Source organism: Equus asinus, chromosome 10, assembly GCF_041296235.1.
Source record: "Equus asinus isolate D_3611 breed Donkey chromosome 10, EquAss-T2T_v2, whole genome shotgun sequence".
NCBI lineage: Eukaryota > Metazoa > Chordata > Mammalia > Perissodactyla > Equidae > Equus > Equus asinus.
This window is the reverse complement of record NC_091799.1, coordinates 48,313,635-48,339,114: the sequence shown is the minus strand read 5'-3', so window position 1 is coordinate 48,339,114 and position 25,480 is coordinate 48,313,635. Positions and strand designations below refer to the sequence as shown.

The window sequence follows — 25,480 nt, the reverse complement described above, 5'->3', positions numbered from 1 at the left end:
GGCTGTCTGCTTCACGTGGCCTGCTCACAACCCCTCCTTATTTATTTAATTTAATTAATTTTTTGAGGAAGATTAGCCCTGAGCTAACATCTGCCAATCCTCTTTTTGCTGAGGAAGACTGGCCCTGAGCTAACGTCGGTACCCATCTTCCTCTACTTTTTATATGTGGGACGCCTGCCTCAGCATGGCTTGCCAAGTGGTGCCCTGTCCGCACCCTGGATCCAAACTGGCAAACCCGGGGCCGCCGAAGCGGAACATGCAAACTTAACCGCTGCACCACTGGGCCGGCCCCAATACAACCCCGCCTTAATGAGCTCAGTGCCCCCACCCCTTGGCTCCCATTGCAGAGCATGGACCCAGGCCCTGCTCACTCAAAGGTCTCCCAACTCCATTGCTCCTCTCAGGCATCCTCTCAGCCTTCTCCTACCATCACCATCGCCAACACTAAAGAAAAGTTTAAAGGGCCCTGTGATGCTGGTAACATCAGTTTTATTGGGTTGGGGCGGCAACTGTAGCCTGGCTCGGGGCAGGGCCAGCCCTCACAGGTTGTTGAGTTCCAGCAGGGTCTGGTCGAGGGTCTGGTGAATCTCCACGTTCTCCTCCTTGGCACTGGCCAAGGTCTCTGTGAGGGGAAGCAGCACATGAGGAGGGGGAGGGGAGAGACACGGGGAGGCACGAGGGGGGATGCGACAAATAGACATGGAGTGGTTGGAGGCCCAGGAGGACACAGCATTCAGGGATCTGAGGACCCCATGAAGTCACCCCGGAGGGAGAATGGACGGATTGACCAGGACAGACATGGATGCCTCACTCGAGGCTTCGGGGTCATGGAGGTGGGAATGGGAAGGCCTAAGTCATAAACTAATTTATGCTCCTTCTTTAGAAGGTTTGAGTTGGAAACTGAAAGAAAGACAAAGACTGAGCAAGGAAAGGGAGGGCCAGATAGACAGACAGACTTGAGGCAGAAAACAGACCTGCAGTGAAAACCCCACGCTGCTGGCCTCCATCACTTTCCCAAACTTCATCCCAGACCTTTCACACCTCCTTGCCCCTCCCCTGCACCTCACCTCCCTGTTTCCCTTCCAGTCACTTCCCTTCCAGTCATTCCTTCCAGTCCGGGGAACCCGGCCGAGCACCCTGAGGTCAGTGACAGGCCTGGGTCTGCAGATGGGTGTGTCTCAGAGGCGCCAGAGGGCTCGGTGACTAATGGGGTCACACATGCCCACATGCAGCAGTGAAGGTCAGAGTGGGAGTGCCGGTGTGCAGGGGGTTTTTGTGTGGGCCACAGTGTTTTGTGGGTGAGCTCAGTGGTGGGGTCACAAGATTGGGGGTGTCTGTAAGAGCCAGAGTCTCAGCAGTGAACCAGTGCTCTGGGGGTGATGAAAGTGCTCTCCGGAGGGCAGGAAAACAGCATGGAGACCAAGTTGAGTTTATTAAGCAGCAGAGAGAGGTAGAGGCCAGTGGGCAGAGCAGGGAGTGGGCGGAGAGAAGGAAGAAGCAAGCGCCAGGGTGGGCAGGAGGTGCGATGGGGGCTCTCCTAGGCTGCGCCCAGCCTGGCTATGCGATGCCGGCAATTTCTGCTCCTTCTGCCTGCCCCCTCCCCACAGAGAGAATGGAAAGGAGAGCTGAGAAGGGCCAAGGGGCCACATCGGCAGGGGGAAAAGGGACCGAAGGGCCACACTGGTGAGGGGAGAAGGGGCCGAGGGGCCACACTGGTGGGGGCTCAGAGGGAGGTGATGTCATTGAGTGCGTTGTCCAGCTCCTCGCTGATGGCCTTGTACTTCATCTTCTGTGCATAGACTTCGTCTGGGGGGGGGGCCCGGGGCAGGGAGACCAGGTGGGAGTGTGGGGAGAGGGAACAGAGGGAAAGCGGAAAGGAAGGAGAGAGGGTAACGGAAAGAGAGAACAAGAATCAGAGAGAGGTGGACAAAGATGGAGTGCCAGAGAGGCTGGAGAACAGGCTGCACAGCTGTCAGGGCTCCCTCCTCCCCTCGCGGTCCCCCTAAATTGTTCTTTCCCCCCGAGCTCCTGTCTCCCCTGGGACCCGGGGGCACAGTGCTTTGGAGAAGCAGGAGTGCTTGCTTCAGGGTGGGGGTAGGGTGCTCGAGCCAGAAAGGTCTAAAGTCCTAAAGATGGAGATAGAGCTGAGGCCTGCCTGAGAAGGCTGGAAGCGAGAGAAGTGGCCGTTATGAAGGTGCAAGGGTCACCGCAGAGTGAAAAGGAAGGACAGTTTCGGGCACAACATTGTTGAAAATAGTGAGGAATAGCCGCAGACTAGGAAATACCTAGGTATTTGTTTTCACTAAATCTAGCTTAAAGTAGTATTTTCCATTAATGTTGAAAGCCTAGACATGACAGCAGATAGCTCTGCAGTGAAGCCGCTGTGGTGCGGCTCTGCTGTGTTGCGCTTGGAGACAGAACAGTCCAGCTCAGTGCTACTCAAAGTGTGGTCAGAGGACCATGGCGCTGGCCACCAGGGAGCTGGGGAAACATTCAAATTCTCCAGCCCAAGTCAGCGATCGCTTCGGAACAGGCCCAGGAATCTGTGTTTTAAACTCTCTGGGGGTGCTCATGCACACGCAAGTGTGAGAAACACCGGCGTTCATGTGCCAGAGCCGCTACAACTTGAACGGCAGGCACAGAGTTTGCGGAGCCCCAGGTGGGCCCACCCTAGCTGATCGTGGCAAATATAATGGGATGGGAAGATGAGGGACAGAGCAACAGTGGCGGGGAGTGTGGACCTATTTAAAAAGGTTTCGGGTACTGGGGAGTAGTCCTTTTACCTTCCAGGTCATCGATGGTTTTCTCCAACTTCGCCACAGACCTTTCGGCAAACTCTGCTCGGGTCTCAGCCTGGAAGTAAGGGCAAGACGGGGGAAATGACAAAAAGTTAGCCCCTCCCAGACACTGTCACTCAAGTTCCCCTTCTCTTCCATCCCTGCCCTGGCCTCCCGGCCGCAGGCAGTCTCTGGCGGGGAAGGGGGGCTGGGGAGGAGGTAAAGGCCTCTCACCTCCTTCAGCTTCTCCTCCAGCAGTTTGATCTCCTCTTCGTATTTATCCTCTTTGGTGGAGTACTTGCGGGGACACACACATGCCGTCAGCAGATCGCCTCCACAGACCCTTCACCTCTCCACTGAGCCCCACAGGCCACTCAGCAGCTTGTCTCCAGTGAACACCCAGCCCCACCCTGCCTGGCCCAGCGCCTCCCTCCCCTGGAGGACCCCAGCCTCACTGCCCCTCTGCCCCCCTCTACCTTGTCCGCCTGGGCTTCCAGGGATTTCAAGTTGTTGGTAACAATTTTCAGCTCCTCCTCTAGGTCCCCACATTTACTGCAGGGGGTGTGTGGCAGGGTGGGGTGTGAGGGCACCGTGGGGAGACAGCAGAGAAGGCACAGTGGGGGAGGGATGGAGGAGAGAAGAGAAGAGCAAAGTTGTGAGAGTGAGAGCAGGCAGAGCTTGGAGGTCTCGGCCCTCCCCGACCCCAGCAGGTGACAGCAGCCTGAGATGGAGGGAGGTGAGCTGAGAGAAGGTGCCATTGCCCAGAAAGGTCCAGAGAGGCCACTACCTCCTCCTCTGAGGCCATCAGGGACTTGAGGGCCTGGTCCATGGTCCGAAGTTCCTCCTCCAGCTGCCTGGCTCGGCTGGGGGCAGTGGGTAGGGGTCAGAGGACAGGACCTGTCCCTACGGCCCGAGCCTGAGAAACTGCCTGCCCACTGCGCAGACTGCCCCTCAGCGACAGGCGCAGGCCAAGTTCCACTGCCGCCCCAGGGCATCCTCACCTCTCAGCCACCTCAGCTCTCTCTTCTGAGCGCTCCAGCTCTCCTTCCAGGATCACCAGCTTCCTGGCCACCTGCGGGGAGAGGAGGAGCAGATCCATGGGGAATGACTGGGGGTGTCTGGGGCTTGGGAATGAGAAGGAAGTGGGGCAGGGCGGTCACCTCCTCATATTTGCGGTCTGAATCCTCAGCGATGTGCTTGGCCTCCTTCAGCTGCATCTCCTGCAGCTCCATCTTTTCCTCATCCTTCATGGCTCGGTTTTCGATGACCTTCATTCCTCTGAGAGGCAGGGAGAGGGGTGGGGGTGGGGTTCAGAATCAGCAGAGACAGTTTCTGCACCCTCTCTCTGGCCCACCCCGAGGGCCCCCTGCGCACCTCTCACTCTCATCGGCTGCCTTCTCAGCCTCCTCCAGCTTCTGCAGGGCTGTAGCCAGGCGCTCCTGTGCCCGGTCCAGCTCCTCCTCTACCAGCTGAATACGGCGGTTCAGAGAGGCCACATCTGCTTCAGCCTGTGGGTCAAAGGTCAGAGGTCAGGAAGGCTTTGTCTGCCTCGGATGAGGATCAGAGAGGCTCCAGAGAACAGTGAGATTCTTGTCAGAAAGAACCTAGGCTTCCTGGCTTCCCGACTGTCAACCCATGTTTTCCTCCTAGCCAACTATCTTCTGCCCAGACTGTGCTCCAGCCCAAAGTACGCATTCCTTGACAGCCTCCACTCCCCTGCCACGGGGCCTCTTCTGGCACGGTGCATGGTTAGTCTCCCAGTAGTAATCTGCATGCAGGTCCCTCTGTCCCCTGGAGAGCTGGGACCAGGTCTGAGGCAGCCCCGACTCCTCCACAGCATGGCCTGGCCGGTAAGGGGGTGGGGAAGAATGAGGCCAACCAGACCTCACTGCTGCTAAAAATAGCCAGTCACAGACTCAAGCTCTGTGATGTCACTAGAAGCCAGGCAGACTCCCAGCGAGGGGCTCAGGAGGCAAGCCAGGCCTATATGGGACCTCCTTGGCTGTGCCATGGGGCTCCCTGCCAAGGCTGGGAGGCAACTGGGGGTGGTGCAAGGCCAGTGTGAGTGATGGATACTCAGCCCCTGATCCTGCAACATAGAGGCAAAACCATGGAGGTTTTGGAGAAGGTCCATGGAAACTGAGGACACCTTGAGGAAAAGAGGCAGAGCAAGAAGGGCCCCAGCAGCCGGCCCGGGGGCGCAGTAGTAAGCTCCTGTACTCTGCCTCGGCAGCCTGGGGTTTGCCGGTTCGGATCCCAGGAACGGACCTAGCTCTGCTTATCAAGCAAGCTGTGGAGGGCGCTCCACATATAAGTAGAGGAAGATGGGCACAGATGTTAGCTCAGGGCCAGTCTTCCTCAAAAAAAAAGGGCCCCAATAAAGGAAAACGGGAGCGGCAGAGCAGCTTGGTGTTAAGAGCATCGGCTCTGAATCAGACCGCTGTCTTTAAGCCACAGCTCAGCCACTCAACACTTGTGTGACCTTGAGCAACTTATTTAATCTCTCTAAGCCTCAGAGTTGACAACAGCAGTTCCTCCTTCATAGGCTGTTCTGTGATAAGGCAGTTCTTCTAATACTCGATTAATCAACAGAGCCACCTGGGAGGCTTCTAAAATAATCGGGTTCTCAGCTCCACACTAGACCCACCGAACTGGGCTCTGCAGGGCAGGGCCTTGGAAATCTTTGTGTCTTTTTCTTTAAACCTCCGAGGCGATTCTGATAAGCCAAGTTTGGGAAAGAGTATAAGCAGAGAGCACTTGAGCCCCTTGCCAGCACAGAGTCCACACTTCCTAAGTGTTAGGCTACCCCTGCTCTCTCTCAAAGACAAAGACTGAGAGAGCCCGAGATTTAAGACTGGAAAGCAGAGAGGAGCAGCCGGAGAAGCAGTGAGTGAGAGGGAAGAGAGGGGTGGAAGCACTGGGGGCCGAGGGGGTGGAAAGCAGGTCCTGGCTTGGACTACCAGGCAGGGAAAACAGCACCCTCCATAGAAAGTAGTTGTAGCTTCTCCTCCAGGTGCTGAAGGCCACTTGGACAAGTGACAAGAGCCCATTGTGGGCACAGAGCCAGATGACGCAGTGTGGAAGGATTCTGGGGACGGCACTGGGGGTTGGGAAGAATGACTCTGGGGGACATTGGGGGTCTCCTCTAGAGAGAGATGAGACTTTAAAGGAAAACTCTCTTCATGATATTCATGGTAGTGGGGTGACAAATGACTGGAGAATCTGGGGAGTCCTGGGGTCCTCATCACAGGACCGACATTTCCCATTTTCTGCTTCTCAAGCTCTTCCCAGTTATGGATGCAGCTCTCTGACCCCAGGGCAGGCATTACTGTCCCCACTGGACAAATGGGAAGCAAGAGAGAAGGGAGAAACTGAGGCAGTGTGTAAGTTAAGCGCTGCGTTCAAGGTCACACAGTAAGTTTGGGCAGTGTTTCCCATCTGGCCTGGCACTGCAGCCCTGCTTCTCCAGCTCTGTCCCTGGCCCCTGCTCCCCCCTCCAGCCCCCATCCAGCTCCTTGGGTTTCCAGTCCTGCCTCCAGCTGCACTGGGCCTTGGTTATTTATAGAGTGTCAGATGCCCGGGGTTGTCTTCACTAGCAGCTGCAGGCCAGTTCCCTCCTGAGTGCCAGGGCTGGTGGAGAACCAACACCAAAGGCTGGAGGTCAGAGAAACCAACCTTGGGGGGGCGGGTTGGGGAACATGGACAATGGTCAACACAAACAGTAATGTCATCTCTGATCTTGGATGTTCAGATCATACTTCTGCTAATCCCCTCATCCATCCAACCATAGGCTCATCTTAAACTTAAGACAATCCTGGGTGGAAGGCAAATGGGGAAACTGAGGCAAAGAATAGTAGAAGTACCATGTCCAAAGTCATATGGCCATTCTCTAACCTCAAGGTGGGGGTTAGGCATGGCAGTAGGTGGAGAAATCTGGTTAGGGGGTGTAGGGTGGGCAGAGAAATCTCAGAGGGAGTAGGACCTGCCAAGGTGGTGCCTTGGCATTTGTGGCCCTGTCCCTCTGCCCTTTGGCCTGGCATGGTCTCAAGGCTGACAGCTTAATGAGGGTAAATGAGGGGCTGTTAGAACCTGAGCTGGGCCTAGTGCACAGCAAGCCCGCTGGGGCCAGAGGCCAAGGCCAGGGCATTTCTAATGGCCCCCCAGGGATGTAATTCAAATCGGGCCCCATCTCTGGATTCCTCTTCCTCCTCCTGCCCACAGCATCTACACCCACACCCCGCAAATGTAGCTGCAGTCTCCTCTCCATTTTCAGCTGGAGGATGAATTGAGGTGGATGGTAAATTCCTGTTCCACCCACCCCCAGGATGACTCACAGCTTGATCACCGTACATTCTAAGAGCTGGCACCAAACGGAATTATAAGACTCCTTGTCCTCGGGGTAAGTGGGAGGTGGTTTTGATTTACCTACTGCCTCCAGGATTTGTGCAAGCTTGCCCGAGCCTGGTTCCTAAGAGGAAACCCCTTCTGTCCTGGTGCTGGGGATATCTGGGTCCCCTCTCCTTCATCCCCACGTCCAGGACCCCTCCCAGTGTGCTCACTGTCCCACAGTTGCCCAGGTGCACACTCACGTCGGTGGCCTTCTTCTCGGCTTGCTCCAGTTTTTCCTGGGCATCCTTCACTGACTCAGAATACTTCTCCACCTCGTCCTCCGTCCCCTTCAGCTTCTTCTGGAGGGCCTGCTGCTCCTCCTCCAGCTGGGAGAAAGAGGCCTCGGTTAGCCAGGCCCGGCCGGCTGGAGGCAGGGCTGTGTGAGGGGCACTAGGAGATACTTAGAGGCTCTCGGGGAGGAAGAGGGATAGCAGAGGGGGCCGTGCAGCCAAGGGTGTTGGAGGGACCTGGTGGGGGTAGAGAGAACGCTCCCAGTCCCCAGGGGTAGGGCCCATCATTGTTCCAGTGGACAGTAGGGAGCTGGGGATTCCCAGGCTAGGGCGGGTGAGATGAAATGTGGCTCTGGCTAGGGCCCTGGGGGTACTGTGAAGGCCCAGCCCCCACACTGGATGGGAAGGAGCCTTGCACGGCAGGCCCCGAGGCTAGGGCAGGCCCAAGGCTAGGGCCCTCAGGGCAGGGCCTACTCGACCTCGTTGAGGGGGAGAGGGTTGCACCGGGTCCGGGGCCCCCACCTGCTTGCAGCGGTCCTCAGCTTGCTTCTTGTCGGCCTCGGCCTGCTCAGCGCGGTCGATGGCATTCTCCTTGTCCAACTTCAGCATCTGCATCTTCTTCTTGATGGCGTCCATGGCTGCGGTGGGGGACGGGCCGGCCGGCGGGCGGTATGGACCGGGCGAACTGGGCTGGCTGCGTGGACTGAACGCACCGGTGGCGGGCGAGGAGGACCAAGCGGGACTGGGATGTCCCAGCCGCGCGGGCGCCTAAAAGGCGGGGAGGGACCGGGCGGAGCCGGGGACCGGGACCCTCCCCCACCGCGGCCCAAACCTTTTAGGGGCAGAAGCACAGCCCGGACGGGGGCGCGGCGGCCCCCAGCACCCACCCCTTCGGGATCGCCTCCCCCTCCCTCGAGCTGTCGGAAGGGAAAGTGGCCGGGGCAGTCCGCTGAAAAAACACTAGCGCTGCGGCGGGGAGGGGTCCCTCGGACGGGGGGCTCCGGGCTTCCTCTGAGTGACAGCCTGGCCCCATGGCAGCTGTGGCTGGGGCCCCTGGGGCTATTTCGGGGCGTGAGCTCACGGCAGCTGCCCGCGAGAAGGGACCGGTGTGCCCCCCCTCAGCTGCAGCAGCCGCTGCCCTTAATTTAGAAGTTTCCTGTAAATCCCCCCAGATTAAATGTCTCTTCGGAGGCGGGGCTCCTTCGCGGTTCGAGTGCCTCAGTTTCCCCTGAGTCCCAGACTCTGGGTTTGAGTTATTGACGTGGTAGTGATAGCGCAGTCTCACCAGTGACTTGGGGAAACTGAGGCAGGAAGGGAGCCCAAGGCCCCGGTCGCAGTGCGGAGCGAGGGCGTGCCTGACCTCACTTCCCCTCGCTTCCTCTTCCAGCCCCTGCCCCTGGAGCCAGGGCCCCTCTTCTGGTCGCCCGGCCTCGGGGCCCAGCTCGAGCCGCCGCCCCGCCCCCACGCGCCCGCATAGTTTCCACGCGGCTCCAGGCGGCTGCGCACCGCGCGCCCCCGCCCCCTCCCGGCCCCCGCCAGGCTCCCTCCACGCCCCTCCCCCGCTTCTCCCCTCCCTCTTGCCCCGCGCCCCGCCTTCTCCTCCCCTTCTCCCAGCGGACTCTTCTCTCTTCTCTTGTGGGCCAACTTTACGCCGAAATTCCTTTTCTGCCCTTTTTTGGGATGTTTCCCCGTGGGGAGGCGGGGCCGGGCTGGGGCGGGGAAGGCAGGGGCGAGGGGAAGAGTTTCCGAGCGGCGGCGGCCGGAGCCGGGGTGAGACGCCCCCTCCCGCCGAGGCCGCCAGAAGCGGCTCCCGGAGCCCGTCCTGGGGTCGGGACGTCTGAGGCGCGGGCGCGAGGCTGTTCGCGCTGTCCCCGGGGTGGGGGGAGAGGAAGTGGGGGGCCGCCTCCGAGGAGGGAGAGGGGAGGCGAGGCGCAGGGAGCCAGGAGGGAGCGCTTCGCCAGGCTCCCCAGGGGCAGAGGAGTGGGAGGCCTGGCTTTCCCGGCGGGGGTGGGAACCGTGGGAACCTTCGGCCCCGGGCCGGGGAGGGGCGCGGGGGGGAGGGGCGCGGAAATGTGTTTAGATCTGCTCAGCTGCCTGCGGCCGCGCGTGGAACAAAGCTGACCTCGCGGTGCTCGCTCCAACCCACCTCCCTGTTTTCCCCAAACTCAGGCAGGACACCTGCGTCCACCCAGTAGCCAGTGCGAGATCCCTGGCGGTATCAAGGGCTCCGCTGGCCCTCACTTCCCACAACCGCTCAATCCTATAGATTCTATTTCCTAAAAATGAGCTTCCTCTTCGACTGGGATTGCCTCGGGCAGCTCGCTATATTACCTCCTGCCTGGGTCTGTTGTGGCCTTACTCCTAGTTCCCCAACTCATTCATTCATTCGACTATCCCTCAGACATTGTTACCAAGGATCTTTTAAAAAGTTGGTGTGAATAGGATCCCCAAATCCTCCAAAACCCCTCCCTACTCCCTCCCTCCTTTGAAGATAAAGATTCACATTTCTTAATATGGTATATAAGGCCCTTTGTTTTAGCCCCACCTGCTTCTCCAGCCTTGGCTCTTTTCATTGCCAACCTCACCCCCAGCGCACCGACTTGTACTTTATGCTGCATTCCTACTGAGCCACCTGCAGGCACCTGAACTAGCCATACTTTTCCTAAAGCTTCCACCTTTTATGCATTCTGTTCTCTCTCCCTAAAATGCTCTTCCCTTGGCTGATTCCCGGTGGCCTTAAAGACTCAGATCAAGTGTCAGTTGTTCTGGGAAACTTTCCCAGGCCACTCTTCCCCACTCCCCCCATAGGTGCAAGTTATTGGTGCAGGCTCCCATCCTTCTGAACAGAGTCTCTGTTATAACTGGTTTTGAACCTGTGTGTCTTCTACGTTGGTCTTCGAGTCCTGCAGAACAGGGAGGCCCTTTTTCAGTTCTGAATCCCCACTGCCTAGCATAGCATCAGGCAGAGAGTTGGCGCCTGATAAATATTTGCCAGGTGGATTTTTATGTACTAGGTTCCAGGTACACAAAGATACTAATACTGTGTGGATCTAGAGGAACTCATGGTCTGGTGTGGCAGTTCTCAAACTTTTTGGCCTTAGAACCGCTTACACTCGAAAACTGAGTGGGGTTTGAAGATCCAAAAGGCTTCAATAAAAAAGTGGGTTACCTCTACCAATACTTACTGTATTAAAATGGAAACAGAAAATTTTAAAACATTTATTAATTCATTAGAGGTAACAGAAATAAACCCATTGCACATTAACCACGTTAACATAAATGTTTTTAATGAAAAACAGCTATATTCACCTCCCCAGACGGCAGTTAGAGGATGGCACTTCTTTTACATTTTTGTGACTCTCTTTAATATCTGTCTCAGTAGAGGACGGCTGCATTCTCAGAATCTAGTTGTGCTTTCCTTTTTTTTTTTTTTTAAAAGAATGGCACCCAAGCTAACAACTATTGCCAATCATTTTTTTTTTTCTGCTTTTTCTCCCCAAATCCCCCCAGTACATAGCTGTATATTCTAGTTGTAGGTCCTTCCAGTTGTGGCATGTGGGACGCCGCCTCAGCGTGGCCTGATGAGCGATGCCATGTCCACGCCCAGGATCCGCACTGGCAAAACCCTGGGCCGGGAAGCGGAGCGCATGAACTTAACCACTCGGCCACGGGGCCGGCCCGTTAGTTGTGCTTTCTATCTGTCGCTACCTGTTGGTTTGTTTGAAGTGCTATACAGTCCTCCCTCATCTGGGAAGGATTGGTCCCAGGACCCCTGTGGGTACCGAAATGCATGGATGCTCAAGCCCCTCCCTTGGCCCTGGCACTCAGTATCCCTGGGTTCCACATCCTCAGATACAGAGGGCCAACTGTGTAGGAGGAAAACCTAGTCTGACACAGACATGTAGTTGGAAAAGAGAGTAGTATATTTATAGCCTTTTCAGCTAATTGTGGCTATTCTTTGGTACTACGCCAACACTTGACAAATGGTAGTTTCTTAAGGGTTAGTTGCAATGTGGATCCTGCAACCATATCAATACCCTTTTTGTACTATGTTGCCTTAAAATCCATTGGTCTGTACTGTACTTTGGCTGGATCTTTTACCCAGGGGTGGTTTTGTAACCTCGTGCACTGGTCACTTGGGAAACACTGATTCACGGAGCTAGGCAGATGTTCCAAATGCTGACATATTTCATTATACATTCTTAAAAAAATAACGTTCTTTAATATCTTGATTGGTTTCAACAGAAAAGTCTAAGTTTTAAGTTTTGGGAAGCTGTGAAGCTCATGGTAGCAGATAGAAGTTTTCCAGAATTCTAATTTTCACTTGAAAGATTGAATTGTAACAATTGGCACAAATACTGTCAGGTTTTTCCCTGGAGTGACAGACTCACTTGGTTCCTTTTTGAGAAAAGCTCTGCCAGAGACCCAAGTCTGGTAACCATGGTTTGTCTGTCAGTCATTCTTTCGAGTAAATGGTGTTTCATGAAAAAAGCAGTTAGTTCAGCTCACAACTCAAAGAATTGCCCAGGTGCTTTCCTGGAGCCCCCAGCGTACTGTGGTCTGCAGATGAGGGGCTTGTGCATGCTTCCCAGTTCATCACACAGAATATTGAAAAGACTTGTTACTCAAGGATTAAGATTTAATAAAATTAATAATTTTTTATTGCTTCACCAAGGACATTCTGAAGTGAGGCTAGCATTTATTCCTGAAATTGCTAGTGCCTGGCGGTAAAGAATACAGTGACTGTTAGTACGCTTTGGGCCACGGCCTTGGCAATTTTATCCACATACGTTTTTGCACTGTCAGTGCAAATGTTGACACTGTGTGAAAGGAAAATAATGTCTTTTATTTCATAAGATTATTATGAAAATAATCTTGATCTTCTGGACCCCTGAAAAGGTCTTGAGAACCCCTAGGGGACTGAGGGCCACATTTTAAGAACTGCTGGTCTAATGGGTGTTTGAGCCTCTCCCCGGAAGGCTCCCCGAGGCACCCCTAGTGAGAGGCATGTGATTGTTCACAGTTCCTGAGAATGCGGCGGGGAAGTGGTGGCAGGAGGAAGCAGCTGTCCTGGGCTCACAGCTGGAGTTCAAACAGTTTGGACTGCCACTTGTTGGGGAGGTTGTAGAAGGGATTTGATCTCCAAGGTCCTCAACTCATGATGCTAGGACACTGAATCTGGAGTCCGGGGGCCATTGCAGGGTGTGCTGAGTTGCCAGTCCTCTGTGTCAGAGAGGTGATAATACATCTCTGTTTTCCAGTGCTTAGCACAGGCTTGGCTTAGCAAATATTGAATGAGTTAATCGCAGGTGATAGCAGTGATGGTGGAAAGTTGGCACCTTCCCTAGTGGGCTGCCCTGGGGAGGACAAAGTAATTCTACTTTAACTCCACAGGGGTGGGAGAAGATGTCATGGCTTCAAGGAGGTGGAAGGCACCCTAGTAGCAGCAGTTGGGTGGTGTTGGTGTTCTATTTGGAGGGAGAAGCAAGGAAGTAACATACTGGGCAACGGGATCAGTTAAAGAATCATGCATGAAAATCGCAGCAGACCTCAGAGGACTGCGACGTAGCCCACGCAGCGTGGGCAGAGGGGGCGAATGCAGAAGGCAGTGGAGGCACAGCACCCACCTCCCTGGCCGCCTCCCTTTCCTGAACCTCCAGATTAGGAGGGTGGCCACAATGGGGCTCCTAGTACCGGCCTGGTCACTACTGGGGCTCTGCCCACCAGCTACCGCATCTCACACCTGGGCCGAGCTTTCTCAATGCCTTTTCTTCTAGTGCTGTTCTAGGCAGGAGTGGCAAGGCCTGGGAGGCCTAGAAGTGTCCCAATCCAGTTGACAGTAGCCTTGACAGGCAGCCTCAGGGTGGATTTTTTGCTTCTTAACTGCCTCAACCAAATCTGTGGCCACCATCCTTTCGGGGTCAGACACTTGTATTTTACAGGTTTATTATTTTTAGCAAAGCTGCTTTTGAACATTCCAATTTGGCCAGGGACCGAATTTGTTCACATACTCTGAGCAGTTTGAAGAACAGAGTGTCCCCAGTAGCCACAAAGAGCAGTGGCAGCTGCTGTTCCAGCAACAAAACGACACTTGGTGAGGTGTAATTGCTGGCCAGTGAGATAGGGGACAACAGGAGTATGACTTCTCAGGGACAGCTTCCCGACTAGGATGACTTTAGGGATCCGGGTGCAGGGAGGAGGAAGGGTCCTCCAGGGGCAGATTGCCAGTCTGCCCCCACTCCGTTTCTGAGGCAGATCAAGCTGGTCACAGAACGCAATCCCATTCTCCCCCACACTGGGACTCTCCCATCTCCCCAGGAAGCCAGGCAGAGCTGCAGGCAGAATCACCTTTATTGGAGCGTCAACCTGTTTGGGGCTTATAACCTCGCACCCCCACAGGTAGCTGGGGTTGAGGAGTAGACAGTATCAAAAAAGGATGAGTAGAGCTGAGGCCGTGGGGACTGGCTGGAAGCTGCTGGCAGAGTGGAGTGGGCTGGGGCCCTGGCAGGTTCAGAATGAGGTACAGCAGCGTTAATAATACTCTTGGAGCGTTAATACTCTGGGGAGGGGCAGGCACTTGGGGGGCCCTAGGGCATGAAGGCACTTGGAGTCAGGGAGGGGACAGGGGATGTGCAGTGGGACTGGGCAGGGCCAGGCCCGGGGTTTGGCAGGCACTTGGGGAGTGCTGGGGTTGGGCAGGTTGGGCCCGACAGCCCCGAAGGCTTTGGTCGTGGCAGGCACAGTCTCTGGGCTGGGTCTGCGTTAAACAGAAGCAGCTGCCCTAGTGTTCATCTCGAAGCTCTGAGGGCAGGAACTTGTACTGCTGCTGCCGGATCTGGGCCAGCTTCTTGCGCGCCTCTTCCAGCTCTCGTTCCTTCCGAAGCATCTCTTCCTGTGCAGCAATGATCTGAGGGACGGAGATTGGGGACTCAGCTCAGCAAGTATGTGCAGTAGGGGATAGGGCAGTTGGGACCAGCACAGGCAACGTGACTGCCCTGCTGACAGTGTCCCTTGGAGTGTCTGGTGCAAAACTCACCTGGGCAATGCCCCCGACCATCTTCTCCTTCACCACCACTGTCTCGTTCTCTTGGTCTTCAAAGGCTGCAGCCTTCTGTGCCGCCTTCACCAGGTTGTCTGAGGCTCGCTTCACTGCATTGCCAGCAGCCTGGGCAGAGAGAAGGCAGCATGAGGCTGAGCGCGCAGCCGAGGGAGTCCCTCAACCACCTCACAGAAAGCAAGCCTTGGGGGTGACAGTTTAAAGCAGCAGAGCCCAAGGTACAAGGGGATGGGTCAGGGTTCCTCACCTGAAGCCGTTTCATTGCCTCAGAGTCCTGGTCAGCCTTGACCTTGCAGGCCACAAGGAGCTGGGCTGTGGAGGCAGCTACCTGCTTGGCTGATGAGATGAGCTTCTCTTGGCTGGCATGGCCTTGTACAGCTGCATTGGCTGCCTCACATAGGTTGTTGGTGGCTGCAGCCACCATCCGGGCCTAAATTGGGGAGATTAGATTAAAATATGTCTCTGGCCTGGGTTCATCCCCTCTCCAGCCCTCTCAAGTCTCTCAAGTTCAGAGGGACCTAGTGGGTGTTGTACACTCACAGCAGAAATGAGGCCCTGGGACCACTGCCCATCATCCAGTGCATTGGCTGGAATGGCGCCCACCTGCGGAGGAAGGAGAGGCCACTCAGACCCGTGCTCTAGTAGGTAGGGAAAAGCCCCCGGCTGCGATGCGGGTGTGGATGGTAAAGCTGCTGCTGCCCCATTCTTCTGGGTACCCAAGTGCTTACCTTCCCTTGGGCCACCAGCTCCCTCTGGGCAGCTGATGCAGCCTTTACCAGGGCACTGGTGGCTGCTGCTATGGACTTGGCAGCTTCCAGTATCTGCTCCTCAAAGTTCAAGGACTCATCCGCCTCCTGCAGTGGAGAGACAAAGGTTGCAGAGAGAGATGCAAACTAAGAGGGGGCTGAAAGTGGGGATATTCGGCCACTACGAGGGTTGGGAGAAGGAGGGAGCAGGACTGACCTTGGGTTTGGCCCGGGGTTTCAGCTGCTCCAGCTTTTTGGCTGCAGCCTCAATAGCGGCCGCAGCTCCCAGAAGCTCATTCTCAGCAATGACTGTGGGGTCCTCTGGGTCCACCCATTCTGTTCCTGGTGGGACAGAGTGGGTAAGGAAGGGACTAAGTTGGAGCTGGGAGGTCAGGAGCCCTGGGTGGCATGGTTAGTATCAGCAGGCCCCAGCACCTGTGGGGACTATGGGCGGGGGCTAGCTCAGAGCAGACAACCGGGAAGTTGAGAAGATGTCACTGTAACAGGAGTTTCCCCTCCCTCCCTGCCCCTCGTCGCCCCTCACCCTTCATGGCCTCAGCAGCCTGGATGAGCTCAGTGACTGAACCAGCCACGCGCTTTGAGTGTCCCGTCAACTGCTGCTTCAGTTCTGGGCTTGGCTTCTGCAGGGTCTGGGGAGAAGGTGGGCAGGAAGCAGAGAGCATCAGATCTTAGCCTCTACCTTGACCTTTGAAACAGGGCAGACCAGGGCCCCCGACCCATCCCTAGAGCACGCCACACCACAGCCCTCCAACAGCACACAGCCCAAGCAGGTGCACTTGGGCATCACAGGCACGCGTGGTGAAGACAGTGGGGCTGTACGTCACTCACCGGCTGACAAGGAGCAAGGAGAATGATGACATGAGAAGAAAGAAGAGATGACGAAGGTAGAGAAGGAGAGATCAAGTGGGAAGAGAGGAGATAAGAAAAAGAGGAAGAGGTGAGTGGGAGAACCAAGGATATAAGAATGGTGGGGCCCCAGTGGAAGGGAGGCTTGGAAACAAGAACAGATTTGGGGGATAGATGGTGGGGTGCGGAGGAGATTTGAACACAAAATTGGAGAGCTGGGTTTGAGGCTTGTGGGAATAGGAGGGTGTACTCAGGGAGGCTAGTGCGAGGGGCAGACAACTCCCGCCTCACCAGTAGCACATGGTCCAGCAGTTCCAGGTAGCCGTTGGCACATTCACGACCATAGTGCAGGGCTCGAAGCCGCACATCCGGGGCTACTTCTGGGTGGTAAGCTGCTTCCTACACCATAGAATAGTATCTTAGCTGTAGGATCCCACAGAGCGCCAGGCCCCTCGAGCCCCTGCAGTTTCTCTCCCACCATGTTCTTTGCCTCACTGCCTCAGACTGCTGCCTCACTCTCACAATTTCTACCTTGCAAGCCCGAAGCATATCTGCGATAGCACGGCGGCTCAGATTGGCTGTGGCAATGACATCCTCCTGGCGACAAGAGTTGCCCGCGGCAACAGCCTTGGCTGTTGCCATGGTGATACCCTTGGTCATTCGGATGAAATCTTCTGGGGTGGAGGTCTTGGCAGGTGGCTCTGGGGAACAGAAGACCTGTTGGGGCAGAATAAGAAGAAAAATTTTACAGTGAATGAGACTGTAAGACAACGTAACACTCGTGTAATTTGGTTCATTCATCCATGTGTTCATTCAACAAGCATTCCCTGAGTACTTACTGTAAGTCGGGTCCTTGGAAAAGTTCACACATTCACAGCTAATAGAACAGAGGGCAGCTGGTCATCATTTCTGACTGAAGTCATTGAGGAGAATTTATTTGTTTAAAATTAAAGATTGGGCATGAATAATCAGATGTCAAGTGGGAGAGTATCAGGAATGTTCTAGAATACAGGGATGGTGGAAAAAGGTTGTTGGGGGTTTGAGTATCAGACCAAGGAACTTAGAATTTTACATATGTAAAAGTCATAAAAATATTTGATGTATGTGTTCATCCAACAAATTATTAAAGATCAGCTGGTGTGGTAGATCCTGTGCGAGGCGCTAAGGGTGCAGTGGGGAAGAAGGTAGACAAGGTCCTTGTTCTCTGGACCCTACGTTCTAGTTTTGGATACAGATCATGAATAGGTAAACCAACAGAAAAACTAAAGACTATGATCTGGACTGTGAAGGAAATAAAGAGGGTGCTGTGATGAGAAATAAAAACGAGGTCCTTTTTCAGATAGGACAGGGAAGGCCCCTCTGAGGAGGACACATTTAAGCTGAAGCCTGAAGGATTAGAAGCAGCCAGATGTTCAAACAGCTGGAGAGAAGTAAGTGCAAGGCCTGCAGTGGGCAAGAACTGACAGTGCAGTGGGATGGGGCACAGAAAAGGAGAACAGCAGGGGAAGATGAGGTCAGCAGGGGCTATGGGGCCCAGAAGGCGATGGGTGAGGTTAGATCATGCCAGAGAAGTCACTAAAGGGTCTTAAGCAGTGACGTGACATCATCTGATTGATGTTTTAAAGATCCTTCTGGCTGCTGTGCAGAGAGAATAGACTGGAGGCGAGTGCGGAGGCTGGGAGGTCAGATGGAGGCCATCACATGACTACAGGTAAGGGCTGAGGGTGGTTTGGACAAGGTCCTGGTGATAGAGACGGGGAAGAGAAAATGAGGTCATTTGGAGGGAGCACCAACAAGACTTGATGCTGGGCTTAGATGTGGGAATGAGAGAAAGATGTCAAAGCTGGGTTTCTAGCTTTAGGAATTTACTAAAAGGTGCTATTTACTGAAATGGGAAAGACGACGGAATGATCAGGTTTGGGAGGCAGAAAGTTAAGAGTTACAATTTGGACATCTCCAAGTAGAGGTGAAAACAGAACATCAGAAAGATGAATTCAGAAATCAGAGGGCCCGGCCCAGTGGTGCAGCGGTTAAGTGTGCACGTTCCGCTTTGGCGGCCTAAGGTTCACCAGTTTGGATCCCGGGTGTGGACATGGCACCGCTTGGCAAGCCATGCTGTGGTAGACGTCCCACATATAAAGTAGAGGAAGATGGGCATGGATGTTAGTTCAGGGCCAGTCTTCCTCAGCAAAAAGAGAAGGATTGGCAGATGTTAGCTCAGGGCTAATCTTCCTCAAAAAAAATAAATTAATTAAAAAAATAAAGTTAAGGGGGCTGGCCCCGTGGCCGAGCGGTTAAGTTCGCGTGCTCCGCTGTAGGCGGCCCAGTGTTTCGTTGGTTCGAGTCCTGGGCGCGGACATGGCACTGCTCATCAAACCACGCTGAGGCGGCGTCCCACATGCCACAACTAGAAGAACCCACAATGAAGAATACACAACTATGTACCGGGGGGCTTTGGGGAGAAAAAGGAAATAATAAAAATCTTTAAAAAAAAAAAAAAAAAAGTTAAAAAAAGGGAAGAAATCAGAAAAATGAGTAGGAGAGATGAGAGTGACAGAGACTGGAGGCAGGGAGGCCAGGTAGAAAACTGGTACAGCAGTCAAAGTGAGGGAGAGTGGGTGCTGACAGTGGGCCCAGGGATGGGGGATGAAAGGAAAGAGAATGGAGTAGGGTAGTTGGAAGGACTTGGCAATGGCCTGGATATGGTGGGTTAGAAAGACAGTGAAGTCAGTGATGACCGTGGAGGACTCTTCATGACTGGGAGGTTGTTACCACCAGTAATAGGAAGTAGTACGTCAGGAAGAAGGGCAGGCTGGGAGGCACGGCATCTGGGTGGTGATGTCAACCAGGCAGTTGAAAATAACTAAACTCAGAATTGGCAGTCAACTTGTTAGAGAACGATAACGAATGCAGTTAAACTTGCCAAAGAAGAGGACAGAGAAAGCAGGCGGTTTATACAATTGTGGGAAGGCCCCTCTGTTTACTAGGGTGAAGGTGATTCAAAGATGACTACAAAGAGATGCTAGAGAGGTGAGAGAAAAGCCAGTGTCAAGAAGGCCAGAGGAAGAAAGAGTTTCAAAGGGAGGCGTGTTAACAGACTCAAATGCTTTGCAAATGTTTGAAGAGGATGAAGGCCAAGGAGAGGCCACTGAATGTGGCAACTTAGAGGCCACTGGTGACTGGAGAAAGTGGGAGGATGAAAGAAGGTGGTTGGCAAGTGCTACAGAGTGAAGAGGTGAGGAAGGGAAAGACACCAGAGTGGCTCACTTAAGAAGTGTGGCAGTGAGCGAGAGGAATGTGCGTGGCACAGGTTCACGATCAATCACGAAGCGCCTCTCTGACTCAAGTCCCGTGCCCTAGACTTGTGCTTACCGCCAGTTCCTGACGTATGTGTTCTGTTGTTGCCTCTAGGGCCCGTGTGCCTTTGGTGGCCTCATCTTCCACAGCTTTCACAGTCTTGAGCAATGATGTCACATTGGTCACCATCACCTAGGAGCGTCAGAGTAGGGGAGAAGATCATTTTAAGGAAGAGGTGGAAGCACATTGATCCACTCTCTCTCCTGATGTTGCTCTCATTCCCTCCAACCTTGGCAGAGTTCTTAAGCTGCCACACAGCAGGGTCATCTCCAGCTTTGCCAGCTGCAGCCTTTGTTGCACTGATGAGGTCTCCCAGGGCCTTGGCCACATCTTTCACTGCATTGATCAGCACCACCTGTATGGGAGAGCAGAGGCTCTGGTCTGTGGGAGGGAAAAGGGGACTAGGAAGTGGTTCTGGCCAGAATTAGAGGTGTTAGGTAGATACCTGGGTCTCAGGGTCCTCGGCTCCCAGGCTGGCTGCACCCAGCTTGACCACATCAGCAAGGCGGGTGATGGTGGCCACGGAGGACTGGGCAGCCTGTGCCAACTTCTCCTGGCTCCCAGCTGCATTCTGCACCAGGACCTTGGTGTCCTCCACCAGAACCTTTGCAGTCTTCAGAATGCCCTCCCTGAGGGAGGTCCCAGTCCAGTTAGCTATTCTCGGGCCTCCCTCAGCTCTTCCAGCCTCTTCTGGTCCCACACCCACCCTGCCTCCCTGAGGCCCAGTTCCCTCCTCACCGGTGGTCAGCAAAAGTTTCAGCACCCTCACGATTGAGTGTGCCGGCAGTGGCAAACATGATGGTGGTGTCAAGGTCGGCAATGATGCCGGACACAGCACTGGCTGCCGTGATGCAGGCCTGGGTGCCACGATTCCCAGCTTGCAGCGCAGCCAACACGTGGGAGACCTGGGGGGAGGAGAGTCACATGGTGACTGTGGCAGGTGCCATGTGAAAGGGAAAGGTCACTGGTGGCTGGGACAAAGGACAGAGGAGAGGGCTGGGAAGGGTGCAGGAGGATGGGAAAGACGGCAGGGTGGGGAGCTAGTCCCCCATCCATATGGACAAGCACAGTCACCTTTTCGGAGACTCTCCGGGCACACTCTATGAGCTCCTTCTTGGTGTAGGTGTCACTGGGGCTGCACTGCAGGGCACCCGCCTTAGTAACCAGGGCAGCACAGCCGTGCCCCAGCTCCTGTACCCGGTGCTTGATGTGGGCACCGATCTGTGAGCAGACGGAATAGGGAGACGGATTTTACAAGAGGCACTCAGGGTACCTCCATTGTGCGTGGAGGAGTCACTAAGGACCTAAAGAAACACACATCTCAGACTAAAGGGGCTGTGAGAAGAAGTGCCCAGCATGTAGACTCCTTCTGTTTCCTAGCCTGGAGGCAGGAGGTCACCTCCTAACAGGGAGAGTAACAGCATGTGCGCACCAGCTGGTGAGGACTGTGTTAAGCATAGTGGGGAGGAGGGGAGAAGCACTTTATGCTGGGGTATTTGAGTCAGAGGGCCACGGATTACCATTTGGCCTAAGGGTTGTGGAGGGGTTTGGAGTTGGGGATTAGGTTTGTCATGCTAAGATCCAATTACTTGCTTTCTTGGAAAGCCAGGAGCTTAGGGAAGGAAGAGCTTCACGGATTTGCAAGAAAGAAGAACTAAGAAGGGAAGATAGACTTGCGGCATGGCAGAGAAGCAGCCAGAGGCCCAGAGGAAGGCTGGCAGAGGCCACAGCAGCAGGCGGGAAATCTCTAGATCCTGGGCTGTCTCCTTTATCCCTGTGACTGAAGGTTTTGATCCCGTCCCTACACAGAGCCCTGAGGATGTGTTTCCCTTTCTATGAAAGACTAGAGGGAGTGAGGGTGGGACAGCCTCAGAGGCTGACGTCATGGGGACAAGGGGCATGCCACTGGAACTCTCTCTGAGGGGCAGGGGGAAGGTCAGAGCTGCCTCCATGTTTACCTCTTCATTTTCAGCAGCCACAGCTGCAGGCTTGGCCTGTGAGGCCAGACGGCCATAGTCACTGGTCAGCTGGTTAGCGAGAGGGCCCAGTTCCTCAGGGCTGGTGTTTGATTTGGTTACCTGGTGATAATGGAAGTGAAGTTATGACCGAAATCACCTCCCCAAGGTCAGTCCTCTTAGACTCTCCCGAACTCACCATCTCCTGAACAGTGACAGCAATGGCCTTGGCTGTCCGCACCATAGTTGTCTGGTAATCAACAAAGGAACTTTCTGGTTCACCCATTGGTCCTTCATCTAGCTGAGGGGAAGGATGGGGAAAGGGGAAAGATCATCAGGGGCTCTGCCACTGTGCTCAGGGACCCTAGCCTGGGGTAGCCTTTGTCCACAGGCACCCCAAAACTCTAACCTGGTTGATGGCCTGAGTGATGGAATCCACCATGCCGCCAACAACCCCAGCAGCACTGGCTGCCTCGTTGAGAGTTGTCGTCAGGTCCTCTACGGCCTCTGTCATCATCTGCACAGCCTCCTCCAGGGCTTCCTGGGTGTGAGCTGCTTGCTGTGGGGCAGAGAGAGTGAGTGGAGGGGGCCCTGCTGTTCCTGCTTCTCCCACCAGGTACTAGTAGCAGCCCCTCCCTCCCGGCACTCAGTACCTTGGGGTTACCGCCAGCCTCCTTGGCTGTGTACAGCAACTGCAGGGCAGACTCTGCCAAGGTTTTTGTCTGGTCCAGGAGTGCCATCTGCTGCGGGTGGCTCAGGGTCTTGGAGGCAGCACCCACTGCAGCCAGGGTGAGTGGCTCAAAGTACTGGGCCATCTGGGACACCTGAGGCAAGGGATGGGGGTCAGCTGGGCCAGGTACCCTCATTCATTCTACCCCCCAGGACTTCCTACTTGTCTCCCCAGGTACCTTGTGTCCCAGCTGGGAGGCTTCAGCCTGGGCAGCACTGGCCAGTGGCTCAATAAGATGGGAGATCTCCTGCACTGCAGTGAGCATCTGAGTGTGCAAGGCCTGGGGAGGAAGGAGAGGTCAGTCCTAATTGTGACCTGGAATAGGACCCTCTCGATGTGTAGGACCCCACTCTTTCTTCCATACCCAACTAACTAAGCCCCCTTGGCATGTTCCATCACCTGATGTCTCTTTGGAGCCCACTCCTGGATCCCTCATCTTCCTCATCTGCCATCTCTTCCCAGACAGAACCTTACCTTTCATCTAACCCCCTTCCCCCTTACCTCTTGAGAGATACCCTCACGGGGAGCAAGCTGCTGGCTGACCGCAGCAAGGGAAGCCTGGTCTAGGTCCCGCAGACAGCTGTTCAGAGCTGCGATGGCTGTCTCGCACTCCAGCTGCCCTGGAGCCTTGTCTCTGCAGACACATCACAGGCTTCAACATCAAGAACATCCCCTAAAACAAGGCTAGCTTCTTTCCCCATATCCCCCAAATCTTGGACAACAGGCGTCTCCCAACACTATCCCATTAATTGCACCTAAGTGCTCACCCCTCCATTCTGCCACAATGTATGCCCACCAGTCATGCCAGTTCTCTACCCCCTCAATACCTCATGCTTGTAATCAGCTTCTTGATGGAGTCTGAGACAGTACGGGAGTGGCCAGCCAGCACTGACCAGCGCGGGGGGTCCCGGGGATTGACCGCCAGGGCACGGGCTGTCTGGATTAGCCCCCCAGCACTCTCCAACATTGTCTTGGCAGAGATCACAATGGGCTCCATGGCAGCCCGACCCTGGGGAGAGGGGAGGCAGGGAGGTGAACCTCAAGACTCCCGAGAAGATGAGGTGGCAGCCGGCCCATCAGTTCTCCCTTTATGCTGCCTCACCTCAGGGCTGATCTGGGCAGGAATGCTGGAGAACTCGGGGTTGGATGCGAAGGCACTCAGATTGTCCACAGCCTCCAGCAGTGGGGCCGTTGCTGCTCGGCACTGGGCACGGTTCTCCTCCGTGAAGGCCCCATCTAGTGCCTGAGGTGGGAGTGAGAGAGGCCCTTAGGATAGACTGTAGACAGAGGAGGTGAAGCCCAGGTCTCCCTCCTAGGCCTAATGGTATGGGGAGAGGCTGGTGATGACCAGTGTGGATGGGAAAGGGCTTGGGCTCAGGCAGCAGGGATCTGGTAGAAGGCCTCAGGGAATGACAGGGGGGTCAGGGGAGGGAAGACTGGACAGGCCAGAGAGATGCTGGAAATTCAGACTCTGGGAACCTTGATGGTCTTGACAAGATTGGCTGTGCTGTTGGCCACCTCCTTGGCGGATTGTACAAACTGGCGCTTGGCGGTAGGATTGGCAGTACGAGCGGACGCCAGGCGGCAGCTGTTACACAGCGCGGAGGTATGTTTGGCCACGATGGTGGCTGCAGAGAGCACCTGAGGAGACAGACGTGGAAGAGCCACGATGAGGGCAGGAGGGAAGTGCACACACCAGGGAGGAGCCCCTCTAGGTCAGAGGATGGAGAGCAATACCTTTGGAAGTCTAATTAGGAAAGACAGAGTCAGCTGGAAAGTCAAGATCTGGGAGAGAGATACCCAAAGATGAACAGAGCGTGAGGACAGGGAGATGAAAGCCAGACACACTAATGGAGAAATCCTAACAGGGTTAGTGGAAGCGTAAGCTCAGTCATCTATAGGAAGTTGTAAACTCACCAGTAACTGACAGATGATGATAAGCATGGCAGGAAAAGGCAATTACCCAAAGAGAAGCTCGGTATGGAGGTCAGAGATGAGTCTCCACCCTCCCCTTCCCCACACATCCTGCATCTCCCTCTCTCCCCATGAGGCAGTTCCATCCTGGCTTGGCATCCTTTCCTAGACTTGCTCATGGTACCTGTGCCCTTGAGTTACCTGGGCCTGGGTGCAGCCAGGCTCCCCCAAACTTTGACAGGCCATCTGAATTGCCTGGTTCGCACGGGCAAACTGTGTGGGCTCCACCAGCCCTTGCTGTCCAGCTTGGCTGTTGGGGTCAGAGACGCCCACCAGATATGCAGCCTGGGGAGAGAGAAGAGGGGGGATGAGGAATACGGAATATTCCTCAGGTGGGAATCGAACAGTGATAGTGGGGACAAAGGGGAGTAGGAGGAAGGTTAGCGGCCAGGGTTCTATGTGAGTGGAGATATATTAACAACTACAGCCACACTGTGTAAAAGAAAAAGCCTCTCCTGTTTTGTTAAATGTCTTCAAACATTTTTTAAGGTGAAAAGTATTGCTTACTGTAAGTAGTAGTAAAAAAAAAGTTTGAAAGACACACACCCATGTAAATCCTCTGTTAATGACATACTTCTAAAACTGTGGAGGTTGTTGGGCTAATTAACATTTATAACACCTCCAAGCTTCAGAGATTTCGAAAGAGGGAAAGGATGGGTATAATGGTTGCCAAAAAATTTTTTTATGATTAGAAGACCATCATAAAGTTTGACTGGTATTCAATCAACACATGGTAGCTTTGCTTTCTCTTCTTTATGCCTTTCTAGAAGTAAGTCAAGCCATACAGAGCGGGCCACCAACAGACCCTGGAGAAGCTGCGGGAGCCGAAGGTGGGCTTTCAGGGAAGCAGTGTGAGATGATGAATTCTCAAGCCCGTTTTTTTTTAAGGATTCAGATACTAAAGCAAAATACTCGGGGCCGGCCCCGTGGCCGAGTGGTTAAGTTGGTGCGCTCCGCTTGGGTGGCCCCAGGATTTTGCTGGTTCAGATCCTGGGCGCCAACCTAGTACCGCTCATCAGGCCATGCTAAGGCGGCATCCCACATGCCACAACGAGAAGGACCCACAACTAAAATATACAGCTATATACTGGGGGGATTTGGGGAGAAGAAGAAAAAAAAGAAGATTAGCAACAGATGTTAGCTCAGGTGCCAACCTTTAAAAAAGAAGCAAAATACTCTCTGAGCTAATAGGTTGTCTTCATAATGTAGAAAAAGGCAAAGTTAAGTGGTGATTCAAGAAAATTTAGTCACTGGTACTATTTTAATAAAGTAATAATTATGTGAAATGATTTTCATATGCTAATTTGTATATACCAAGAAAGCCAGGACTGGAAAAGGCCCAATGGCTGGATAGCATAATTATAACCCAAAGCACCAGAGTTCGGGGGTGACAGTGAC

The 25,480-nt window shown here is 54.4% G+C and overlaps 2 protein-coding genes and 1 long non-coding RNA gene across 9 annotated transcripts in view; 1 reads left to right on the top strand and 2 right to left on the bottom strand.

Annotated features, from left to right (window-relative positions):
* Positions 1-472: 472 nt before the first annotated feature.
* TPM2 (tropomyosin 2) lies at positions 473-8,851 on the bottom strand. 5 transcript variants are annotated; one of them, XR_011506359.1, is made up of 9 exons: positions 7,919-8,845; positions 7,367-7,492; positions 4,152-4,285; positions 3,938-4,055; positions 3,779-3,849; positions 3,254-3,640; positions 3,012-3,074; positions 2,784-2,853; positions 473-622 (listed from the first exon to the last, which is right to left on the bottom strand). XR_011506359.1 is itself a non-coding variant. In XM_014866063.3 (9 exons), exons 1-9 carry the CDS (start codon positions 8,030-8,032, stop codon positions 540-542), a joined length of 855 nt encoding a protein of 284 aa, XP_014721549.1. In that variant the 5' UTR covers positions 8,033-8,851; the 3' UTR covers positions 473-539. The 5 variants fall into 5 exon arrangements, 4 of the variants coding, with proteins under 4 accessions (XP_014721549.1, XP_014721547.1, XP_014721548.1 ...); XM_014866063.3 differs by having other exon boundaries at positions 3,565-3,640; positions 7,919-8,851; XM_014866061.3 differs by having other exon boundaries at positions 3,254-3,329; positions 7,919-8,851.
* LOC139046379 (uncharacterized) lies at positions 7,039-25,365 on the top strand. Its single transcript, XR_011506360.1, has 4 exons — positions 7,039-7,176; positions 15,917-16,157; positions 17,692-17,777; positions 24,850-25,365. It is a non-coding gene; the product is annotated as an uncharacterized lncRNA (long non-coding RNA).
* Positions 13,730-25,480, bottom strand: part of TLN1 (talin 1) — a 32,124-nt gene continuing 20,373 nt past the window's right edge. For all 3 annotated transcript variants that reach the window (XM_014866047.3, XM_014866049.3, XM_070519209.1), the window contains 24 exons: positions 24,224-24,367; positions 23,588-23,749; positions 23,211-23,351; positions 22,936-23,117; positions 22,610-22,742; positions 22,287-22,388; positions 22,032-22,202; positions 21,788-21,937; positions 21,578-21,679; positions 21,382-21,501; positions 20,498-20,644; positions 20,162-20,328; positions 19,869-20,052; positions 19,653-19,778; positions 19,439-19,555; positions 16,598-16,783; positions 16,358-16,465; positions 15,744-15,849; positions 15,417-15,541; positions 15,182-15,307; positions 14,994-15,056; positions 14,701-14,883; positions 14,433-14,561; positions 13,730-14,303 (listed from right to left, as the gene is read on the bottom strand). In XM_014866047.3, the coding sequence (XP_014721533.1) occupies positions 14,178-14,303; positions 14,433-14,561; positions 14,701-14,883; positions 14,994-15,056; positions 15,182-15,307; positions 15,417-15,541; positions 15,744-15,849; positions 16,358-16,465; positions 16,598-16,783; positions 19,439-19,555; positions 19,653-19,778; positions 19,869-20,052; positions 20,162-20,328; positions 20,498-20,644; positions 21,382-21,501; positions 21,578-21,679; positions 21,788-21,937; positions 22,032-22,202; positions 22,287-22,388; positions 22,610-22,742; positions 22,936-23,117; positions 23,211-23,351; positions 23,588-23,749; positions 24,224-24,367 (3,300 nt within the window). In that variant the 3' untranslated portion in view covers positions 13,730-14,177. The remainder of the gene's footprint in view (positions 14,304-14,432; positions 14,562-14,700; positions 14,884-14,993; positions 15,057-15,181; positions 15,308-15,416; positions 15,542-15,743; positions 15,850-16,357; positions 16,466-16,597; positions 16,784-19,438; positions 19,556-19,652; positions 19,779-19,868; positions 20,053-20,161; positions 20,329-20,497; positions 20,645-21,381; positions 21,502-21,577; positions 21,680-21,787; positions 21,938-22,031; positions 22,203-22,286; positions 22,389-22,609; positions 22,743-22,935; positions 23,118-23,210; positions 23,352-23,587; positions 23,750-24,223; positions 24,368-25,480) is intronic.